At 37.7% G+C, this 11,396-nt stretch overlaps 1 protein-coding gene across 1 annotated transcript in view; it reads left to right on the top strand.

Annotated features, from left to right (window-relative positions):
* The window catches only part of adamts5 (ADAM metallopeptidase with thrombospondin type 1 motif, 5 (aggrecanase-2)), a 58,010-nt gene extending 48,148 nt beyond the window's left edge, over positions 1–9,862 (top strand). The window contains exons 6-8 of the mRNA XM_016240613.1: positions 2,909–3,084; positions 5,394–5,569; positions 8,772–9,862. Coding sequence (XP_016096099.1) covers positions 2,909–3,084; positions 5,394–5,569; positions 8,772–9,405 — 986 coding nt within the window. The 3' untranslated portion in view covers positions 9,406–9,862. The remainder of the gene's footprint in view (positions 1–2,908; positions 3,085–5,393; positions 5,570–8,771) is intronic.
* The last annotated feature ends 1,534 nt before the right edge of the window (positions 9,863–11,396 follow it).

Here is an 11,396-nt window from a genome sequence, read left to right on the forward strand (position 1 = left end):
GACAGCGCTCCTCACCGCTTTGGCCTCGGTCAAGAGGGTAGGGGACCTGCAGGCATTCTCGGTCGACGATTCGTGCCTAGAATTCGGGACGGGTAACTCTCACGTTGTCCTGAGACCCCGGCCCGGATATGTGCCCAAAGTTCCCACCACGCCTTTCAGGGATCAGGTGGTGAACTTGCAAGCGCTGCCCCAGGAAGAGGCAGACCCAGCCGTTGCTCTGCTCTGTCCCGATCGCGCTTTGCGCATTTATGTGGACTGTACGCAGAGCTTCAGGACCTCATACCAGCTTTTTGTCTGCTTTGGAGGACAGCAGAAGGGAAAGGCTGTCTCCAAACAAAGACTTGCCCACTGGATAGTGGAGGCTATAGTCTTAGCATACCAGGCCCAACAGTTACCGTGCCCCCTCGGAGTGAGAGGACACTCTACGAGAGGGGGGGCATCTTCTTGGGGCTTGGCGCGGGGCGCCTCGATAGCAGACATCTGTAGAGCTGCCGGCTGGGCGACGCCTAACACGTTTGCGAGATTCTATAATCTCCGTGTAGAGCCCGTGTCCTCTCGTGTACTCGCCTCAGGTAGGCAGTAACACCGGACCTGCTCGGTGTCGATCACCCCTTGTGCTGGGCTAGGTGCCCGTGTGTAGTGATTCCCCCTTCAGGTGATCCCACATGTGTATTCTTCCACGATACGGCTTTCCCTAGCAGAGATTTATCTGCCATCTCTGCTGCGTAGTATCTCACCCCAGGCAGGCTGAGTCTACCGCAGGGACTTTTCATATGTAGCACTGCCCTATGGCCAGTCCATATGTGTAATTTCCACATGATACCTCCTATACACAGGATGTGGCTACTTGGGTATGCTTTCCCAATGTTATCCAGTGTCCCACTGTACGGAACAGCAGTGGCGGACACCTCTGCCTAAGCCCTGTCCTATCTTCTGCCCCAACTGGTGTGGGGGGACTTGCCGGCTTTCGCAGGGCACTGGAGGGGGTCAGCAATAGCAGCGTTTTCCATACGGATCCCAATTTGTCAGTCACTACTGACGTAACGTCTAACGTGACTGACTGAAAGAGAACGTCCATTGTGTTCCATCGCCACAGTTGCTGTACCACCGCTGTACGGCCAAGGCACACCGTCTCGGCTCCTCAGCGAAAAACTGAATGTGCATCTGCACGCGCTCTCCTTATATACCTGCGCTGCGGGGCGGGGTGCGCGACGCAAAGATCGCACGCCAATACTTATTGGCTTGTTTTGTTAACACTCGAAGGTGATTGGTCTCTCTAGCGAGGATCCCAATTCGTCAGTCATTACCGATGTAACGTCTCCGTTCCCTGAAGGAACACGTACACACGTAACCGAGACGATCCCTTGCAGATACAGCAATCCCAAAATAATTGCAACAAGTTCAGTGAAAGGTTTTATCTAATATAACAGAGTAAAGATAAATTATAATTAGGTAGTTGACACATTACATTAGTTAACACATTACAAGTTTTAGGTTAAAATGTATAAGAATATATAATGCAAAGTGCATTTTTGATGCTGTAACTGTTCACTGTACTTGTTTGGCATTTTATTAACCATTTTGTTTTCACTAGTACTTTTTAAATTGTCCTGCAGTCTGACATGAATTTTTAAAAGATAAACTTTTTAATTCAAAACCAATGTTGTTACTGGAACTAATATTAGTTTTAGCTGATTTGTTAATTGAAATAAAGCTGGAATAAAATATAAATGCTACTTAGTGAATTGAGTGAAACTAAGTGAATGCAACTAACTGACATAAAATAAGTTACTCACGTATAAATAGTAATATAAAAAAATCATAACAGTGCTTTTATCATTAATGAAAATGGAAAACATTAAAATATTAATTTTTTTCAGATTCATTATATTAAAAAATAATATAATTGAGATGCTGTAACTGTTCACTGTACTTGTTTGGCATTTTATTAACCATTTTGTTTTCATAGTACTTTTTAAATTGTCCTGCAGTCTGACATGAATTTTTAAAAGATAAACTTTTTAATTCAAAACCAATGTTGTTACTGGAACTAATATTAGTTTTAGCTGATTTGTTAATTGAAATAAAGCTGGAATAAAATATAAATGCTACTTAGTGAATTGAGTGAAACTAAGTGAATGCAACTAACTGACATAAAATAAGTTACTCACGTATAAATAGTAATATAAAAAAATCATAACAGTGCTTTTATCATTAATGAAAATGGAAAACATTAAAATATTAATTTTTTTCAGATTCATTATATTAAAAAATAATATAATTGTATATAAATAATACAAAAATAACTCTAATTCATACTCAGTATTAATGACAGTAATGCCATTTAATTAAGAAATACATTTAAAATAATAACAATAGTAATCATAGCAACAACAAAAAACTTAATAATAACTATTGTGCAATAATTATAAATAATTCCCTGCTGGTCTTACCTGGTCCATTTTAGGCTGTTTTTAAGCAAAGGATTTAAACACATATTATATCAGCTACACAAAAGAGTTAATATTTTTATTAAATACTGTATTTATAGCAATAGTATGCATTAGCTCAATCTGTGTGTGCTTATGCATGTAGTATTCCATATTTAGTGTTTCACGTTTTTATGTTTAGAAATTGAGAGATGCAGGTCAGGGGATTAAAAAAATACAAGGTTAAAATTCAACTTTTAACTTGACTGTGTGTTTTATAACACATCATGTGCGAGACAAGCAGTAGAATGCAAAAGCACATTCTGTGTGAACAGCCTCTTATGAAGTTCATCTTCAGTTCGAAGCTTTAGATAGTAAGGGATTTACAGTCAACAGATTTCACTGTTTTCACAACATATCCCATAAGCCCTTCATATATTTGAATATATTTGCTCATATTTGTCTTGTGTCTTTGTTAGGTAAGAGTTTCCGTCAGGAACAGTGTGAGGTGCGTAACGGCCCTCAGACGGACCCTAAAGGAGTAAAGACCTTTGTGGAATGGGTGCCAAAGTTTGCCGGTGTGCTTCCCAAAGACATGTGCAAACTCACCTGCAGGGCCAAAGGGACTGGATACTATGTAGTGTTCTCACAACGGGTGAGTAAGTCATGGACAACAGATGCTTCATTTCTGAAGAATTACACAAACACTGTGGGGGTACCGTGTTTGTTTACTGTAATGATTTCCATTTTTGTACATGATATTATGGTAATTCCATACGATTTTAAGTGCCATGTAAACATATAGGTTTCACATGATACTTCAAACCCAGCTAACAGGGAACATTCTTCTCGCACAGTTCTGTAAAAGATATGAACAAACATTCTTCCAGTAATGTTAATAAAAGTTTTTAATAATGTTTTCTAAACTTTAGCACAAAAACATTATTTATACATTGTTCATGGAAAAAATTGTAAACATTTCAGTTGGACTTTCGTCTGACTTTAAAAAAAAAAAATTATTACTACTTATTTTAGATTGTTCAGACAATATTCAAATGTAATGTTCCCATGTTTGCAAAATTATAAAATAAATCATTTAAAAACATTTTGAACATTCAGAAATAAAGTTTTCATTACTTAATGGGAATGTTAGCAAAACATTCTTTGAACATATTATGTTAAGTACAAATGTTCTATGTTATGAACAAAATAGAAATCTCTTTCAAAGTTATCTGGTCTTTAATAATGTTCTTAAAACATTATTGTTCATAATGTTAGATGTTTTAGTTGGATGTTTGTCTAATTTTAATTGAACATTCAAAAGAACATGCCTCAATGCTTGCAGTAATGATAAAATTCCTTAAACGTTCAAGAAAAAGAAAAAAAAAATTTAAATGCTTAAAAACCGGACGTTTAGAGAACATTCAGAGATAACGTTTTGATAACTTAATGGGAACATTAGGAAAACATTCGGGAATAATGTTTTCTAAACTTTAGCACAAAAACATTATTTATACATTGTTCATGGAAAAAATTGTAAACATTTCAGTTGGACTTTCGTCTGACTTTAAAAAAAAAAAAAATTATTACTACTTATTTTAGATTGTTCAGACAATATTCAAATGTAATGTTCCCATGTTTGCAAAATTATAAAATAAATCATTTAAAAACATTTTGAACATTCAGAAATAAAGTTTTCATTACTTAATGGGAATGTTAGCAAAACATTCTTTGAACATATTATGTTAAGTACAAATGTTCTATGTTATGAACAAAATAGAAATCTCTTTCAAAGTTATCTGGTCTTTAATAATGTTCTTAAAACATTATTGTTCATAATGTTAGATGTTTTAGTTGGATGTTTGTCTAATTTTAATTGAACATTCAAAAGAACATGCCTCAATGCTTGCAGTAATGATAAAATTCCTTAAACGTTCAAGAAAAAGAAAAAAAAAATTTAAATGCTTAAAAACCGGACGTTTAGAGAACATTCAGAGATAACGTTTTGATAACTTAATGGGAACATTAGGAAAACATTCGGTCCCACTTTATATTAAGTGGACCTAATACCTGTGTACTTACATAGTAACTAGATGTGTACATAGTATGTAACCACAGTGTAAGTACACATTGGTACATAGTATCTGCAGCTGTAATGTTTGTGTAACTACACATATGTAACAACCCACTGAATGGCATGTGTAAATACAAATGTGTAACAGGACATTGGTAATAACACTTCTTGGTAATGAAAGTACAAATGTGTAACAGGACTAACAGCACTTTTTGGTAAAGAAAGTGTTACACTTTATATTAAGTAAACAATGCTACACAGCAGCGGCCAGTAAGTTAGGCTTTACATATAAACTGTGGTTGGTGTCCAGAATGTTACACTTTATATTAAGTGGACAGTTCCTGAGGAGTTACCATGCAAGTACACTGGAATTACAGTGGTGCACCAACTCCACCAACTTGAGATCCAAGTCCTCTCACTTTACATATCCCTAAACCTACCCATCTCCACCCCCTGGATCAAACTGTTCCAATTACTCTTATACATATTGTTGTTACAAAATGTAGTTATATATATCCTGTTACACATTTGTACTTGCACAAACCATTCGGAGGGTTGTTACATGTGTGTAGTTACAAAAATAATACAGCTCTAGATACTATGTACCAATGTGTACTTACACTGTGGTTACATACTATGTATACATCTAGTTATTATGTAAGTACACGGGTATTAGGGCCACTTAATATAAAGTGGGACCAAACATTCTATGAATATCATGTCCAAAAAAACATGTTATTAGCATAGTACTTTTGTTGCTGTTTGTTAGTGTAAGTATATTTGTAAATATATTTGATAAAGTATTTGAAAAAGACTTGTGACTTTTTATTTGTAGCAATAGTTGAATACCAAACAGTAGGTAATGTTTGGTTTGTGTGGTTTTCCTGCAGGTGGTTGATGGGACGGAATGCCGTCCATACAGCAGTTCAGTGTGTGTGAAGGGGAAGTGTGTTCGCACCGGCTGTGACGGGATCATTGGCTCTAAACTCCAATATGACAAGTGTGGCATCTGCGGTGGCGATGGCAACAGCTGTATCAAAGTGGCTGGAAACTTCACCAAGAAGAGGTTAGAAAACACAAATGGTTCCACTTCTGCTGTTTTTAACCAAACCCTAACGAACGAGGATGTCATCAGAGGGAGATATTTGGATGTTTGGTCAGGTTTATATCACTTCTGGGTATACAAATATCTCCCCAAAATATGGTTAAGTTGTACATTAACACTCTCAGACACAAGCTCGTCTGGAAATCTGACACTCTCTATTTGTGTTTCTAAGCTTGAAATATACAAAACTGAATGCTTAAAGGGGTCATGAACTGGCTTTTTTTATTATTTTATACTGTTGTCTGAGGTCCACTTATGACGTTCGCTTGGTTTTTACATTCAAAAACATCAAAATCAATAAATAATAGGCTATTTTCTACCCTGGTTTTGAGGCCGGCTCGAGAAACACTCGGTTTGTATGGGCATGCCGCATTGAAGACTTGGAAGTAAACACCCACTGCTATGATTGGATAATAGTTTGGCATAGAAAACTACCTTTTTGTGTGTCTGTTTGACGAGCTGCGTCCTTCATAGTTGGAGCCTTCTGTGACTTTGGTTAGACACGTACATATAATCAGGACATAGCAAAGCGATCTCTAACAAAGCAATAGTTAGACATACTGTAGTACAAATATGTTTACTTGTGTAAGTGTGCTGCGCCATTCCTGTCGGATCCAATATACAGTAGATGGCACGGCACTGATTTTTAATCTCAGTCTCTCTGCAAATCCAGCGTCGAACTGTGTCTTGTTTACAAAGGAATCCGCGGTGAAATGAAGCGAACTAACGCTCAATGTTTTACTCGCGTGAGCTTAAACTTCATTCAAAATAAAGTTCACCCACGCATTCCTAATATTTGAATCTGAAGGAAGGTTATGCAGCAACTGCGTTCTTCCACAACCAGGCACTGCACAATATTTTGCGATCTTCAGCGGCATGTTTATTGCTTGGTTGCTCGATCCGGTTTAGCGGCACTCATGTTATTTCCCTACTATGTCATGCGCGAATCAGTGGGCGGGGCTACAGAATTAGGCATTGATATTCTTCTGTGGAGACGGCGTTTAACATATCTATTAAGGCCTGGTGTCAATAAAAGCCTTTATTTCGGTAACAAGGACATTTTCAGTTCTGAAACTTACAGGATATTATTTTAGTGCGATGACCTCTTATATATCAAAAGCCCAAGTTAATTTCTCAATTCATGGCCCCTTTAATGTGATTTACAGAAGTAGGAAATGTTCCTGGTATGACATCCTTTGTTTCCCTGGGTGAACATTGAAAGAAAACATGAAAGAAAAGCAAAATCACAAATCAAATCTCTTGTACAGCTTAATTGTTTTTTCAATTGTTCTGAGAAAATTTTACTTCCGCATCTGAAAAACGCCAAAACCGGAAGTGACATAACAGGAAGAAGTGTGGTTAATTTAAACAATAGGAAAACAATGGATCGCAATATACTATCACACAGTATTCAAATCTGGAACAAATGAACTTTTTCGACATTAATGCATGATATTTGTGTGTGTTTGTGTGTGTGTATTCTGCAGTTCTGTGTGATAGGTTATGTTTATTATACTACATTATAATGAACTGCCAGAGATTGCGGTGCATGTGGACAACAGCAGAATTTACTTTTTGAAATATATCATCATTAATGTGTCATGTGAAAAACCCAGCCCCACATAATATATATATATATATATATATATATATATATATATATATATATAATAAAACCTAAATTAATTTTTCGCTGTAACTAGGCAACAATAACTTTTTAAAGTTGTTCTAAAATAGGAACCAAAGCGCAGTTCGCTATTCGTCCTATAGATTCAGTTTCTGTAGCTTATTGTGAATAAAAAACATCTGTGTGGAGTTTGTATGTTCTCTCTGTGTTTACCTTTTTTTATTATTATTGTAAAGTGAAAGGAATGAATAGCGATTCTCTCTCTTTACGCAGACACAAAGACCTCTTAGCAAAGTTATTCGTAGTCAAGTTTGTGGTCACAGTATCAATAGCACGGATAAACTTTAATTATTATTAGAATAATCCTGGCCTGTCCCTGCTCTCTTGGCCGCATAGCAGGCTCATAATTGTATGGCTGTGGTCCGTTATACAAGTACGAATAAACATTTACAACTTCCTCAGCATCCAAACTGTCATTGCATCCATTGTTTTTCTATTGTTTAAACTGACCGCACTCTCTCCCGTTACGTCACTTCCGGTTTTGGCGTTTTTCGGTGCGGAAGAACAATTTTCTCACAAACAAGACTCCGGAAGCCTCAAGTAGTGCATTTATAAGTATATTTTCAATAAAATCTAGTTCCTACATTATTTTTCTATACATTGACTCACTGGGTCTCTAACCTGCAATATGCACTTTAAGAGATTGAAAAGAGTAAAAAGTAACACTTTAGAATAGGGATCACATATTCACTATTAAACTAAGAGTTTTCCCTGAACAAACTCCTAATTTGCTGCTTATTAATAGTTAGTAAGGTAGTTGTTAAGTTTAGGTATGGGGTGGATTAAGGGATCTAAAATACGGTCATGCAGAATAAGGCATTAATATGTGCTTTATAAGTACTAATAAACAGTCAATATGCTAGTAACATTCATGCTAATAAGCAACTAATTAATAGCTAAAATTTGGTCCTTAAATAAAGTTTTACAGAGTAAAAGAAAAAGTAATTTCTAAGAAAATTACTCTATAAAAATTTAGAGAGTTTTGTGGTCAGAAAAATAAACAATTCAAAGCGAAAACAAATTATTTTTTTTCTTAGACAAATTCTTATAATAAAAATTAATTAATAAGAAAAATACTAAGTCTTGTTTTCTGGAAAATGTATTATGAACTCAGGTAAATTGGAACACAATTTGCCATTGAGTTGACTGGGAAAAAATGCCCCAATTAACCTGAAGTCACCCTATCAAAATTATGTGAGTATATTAAAAATATTTGCCAATAGGTTAAGAAAAATAAACTTGTTTTCCCTTTGAATTCAGTTTATTTTTCTGATCCTGCTGGCAGATATTTCTCGTTTTAGGCATAACCTCTCTAAATTTCTTATTGGAAAACAAGACTTAATATCTAAAGTCATTTTGCTTCTCAAGTAAACGTATCTTGATTTAAGAATGTTTAAATATTTGTACTGGGAACAAAATACAAAATAAGACAAAAAGACTAATGAGGTCAGTTGATGTTGTATCTATGTTCTCCAGTAAGGGCTACACAGATGTGGTGAAGGTTCCTGAGGGTTCAACGCACCTGAAGGTTCGACAGTACAAAGCCAAAGGCCAGTCACGCTACACAGCGTATCTGGCACTGCGGCGGCCCGGAGGTGAATACCTGCTGAATGGGAAGTTCCTGATCTCCACGTCAGAGACCATCATCCCCCTCAAAGGCTCTGTTCTCAACTATACCGGCTGGAGTCAGCGGGACGAGGCCCTTCATAGCATGGGCCCTGGGGCCCTTCAGGAGAGCCTGGTGGTGCAGATTCTGGCCACGGATGCTAAGAAACCACTAGACATCCGCTACAGCTTTTTCATGCCACGCAAAATGCCGCTTCCACCAAGAACGGTCGTTGCAACTTCAGGAACCGCCGCGGCTCTATCATCAGCAGATGTCGTGACATTTACTATCGAGGTTCCTGCGACAATGGAGCCTCCGACAACGACACCACCCGTGGGGCCACGCTGGGCAATGGGATCGTGGATGACGTGCTCCAGAACTTGCGATACCGGTTGGCAGAGTCGCACAGTTCACTGCAAGGACCCTCAAGGGAAGCTGTCCAAGAGCTGCCTGATCAGCTCACGGCCGTCAGCCTTCAAACACTGCCTAATTAAAAAGTGTTGAGGACCCCTCAATCAGACAGACTTCCTGACTGAGTTTTATGGAGCACTTAGACTGAACCATTGCAGTTGCGTTTGTATAAATGCTGTTCCAATCACTGTGGAATTCTGCTAGTGTTTGCAATCGTGTTGCATTGTGACTCAGACAAGGAGCTTTGACTCCAGCCTCGATCGTGGTGATGTTTAGCCACACCCCCAATACAAACGACATGCCCCCTGAGTTCACACTGCTAGTGATTTAAACCATTGCTGTAGTGTTTGAGGCTCTAGCCTCGAATGTGGCAATGTTCAACCATGCCCCTTTGACAAAGCCACACCCCTGATCCAAACGATATGCCTCTTGAATTCACAATGGCAGTGATTTAACCATTGCTGCAGTTTTTGATGTTAAGATGCATTCACATCTACCATTGATAAAATGGAATGTTCCCTTAATGTTCAAGTAATCAAGAAAAATGTTTTTAAAACATAAAAAAAAAATCAAAACGGATGTTCAAAGAACATTTAGAAATAATATTTGTATAACTTATTGGGAATGTTACCATAACGTTCTGTATCAGTATCATGTCCAAAAAACAAAAAGTGTTGAGGATCCCTCAATCAGACAAACTTCCTGAAAGATCTTCGTGGAGCACATTAGACTAAATCTTGCGTTTATATAAATGCGGTTCTGATCACTGTGGAATTCTGCTAGTGTTCACAATTGTGTTGCATTGTGACTCAGACAGAGAGCTGTGGCTCTAGCTTCGAATGTGGCCACATTCAGCCACGCCCCTTTGAAAAAAACACCACCTTACTCCAAATGACACGCCCTTTGAGTTCACACTGGCAGTGATGTTAAGATGTGTTCACATTGATAAAATGGAACGTTCCCTTAACATTCACATAACCAAGAAAAAATATATTTAAAAAAAAAACAGAACATTCCGAAATAACATTTTCGTAACTTAATGGGTATGTTAGCAAAATGTTATGTATCAGTATTTTGTCCAGAAAACAAAGAGTGTTGAGGACCCCTCAGTCAGATGAGCTTCCTGAATGAGCTTAATGGAGCGCGTAGACTGAACCTTTGCAGTTGCATTTGTATTAATGATGTTCCAATCACTGTAGGATTCTTCTAGTGTTCACAATCGTGTTGCATTATGACTTGGACAAGGAGCTTTGGCTCCAGCCTCGAATATGGCAACACCAAGTCATGCACCTTTGACAAAGCCACACCCTCTGATCTAAATGGCGTACCCCTTGACTTCACACTGGCAGTGATTTAAACCATTGCTGTAGTGTTTGAGGCTCTTGCCTCGATTGTGGCAACATTCAACCATGCCCCTTTGACAAAGTCACACCCTCTGACACAAACAACACGCCCCTTGACTTCAAGCTGGCAGTGATTTAAACCATTGTTGTAGTGTTTGATTTTAAGATTTACTATTGATAAAATGGAATGTTCCCTTAACTTTCTCATAACTAAGAAAACTCATTTGCAAAAGAGAACATTGTTGTAGTGTTTGATGTGTTCACACCTGCAAAATCAAGTCATTCCAATAGGAACTGTTGTGATCAAGAGTTTTGCCATGCAGGTTTTGCTCATTTTCAGGTTGGTCCCAGGAATTCACCGCATTGACCAACAGAAAGCTGCTTGGTTTGACACTGATTTCTGTGTAAGCGGTGCAATGTTTGCAATAATTTTGATGAAATGTAAAAAGCAATGTCTCAAATGAGAACATTCATGATTTCTGAGCAAACTAATCATGGTTATCATATTATCATGGAGTCCTACTTGACTGCATTATCCAACTATATCAGTCTGCGCTCCCATTGGTCGTCACAGCATTACATCACAGCTCATTTGCATAAAGCTGATCAAAAAAGTCAAAAGTAATTCTGCAAATCGCTGTCAGTGTGAATGCCCCCATTCAGGGTCTGGCACATTTCCATCTTCCCTCCAAAGTAAGCTTCAACTGCAGGAAGAGAAAGGTCGATGTGGACTGCTGATTT

Source organism: Sinocyclocheilus grahami, unplaced genomic scaffold (genome assembly GCF_001515645.1).
Source record: "Sinocyclocheilus grahami isolate Dianchi unplaced genomic scaffold, SAMN03320097.WGS_v1.1 scaffold595.1, whole genome shotgun sequence".
Taxonomy (NCBI): domain Eukaryota; kingdom Metazoa; phylum Chordata; class Actinopteri; order Cypriniformes; family Cyprinidae; genus Sinocyclocheilus; species Sinocyclocheilus grahami.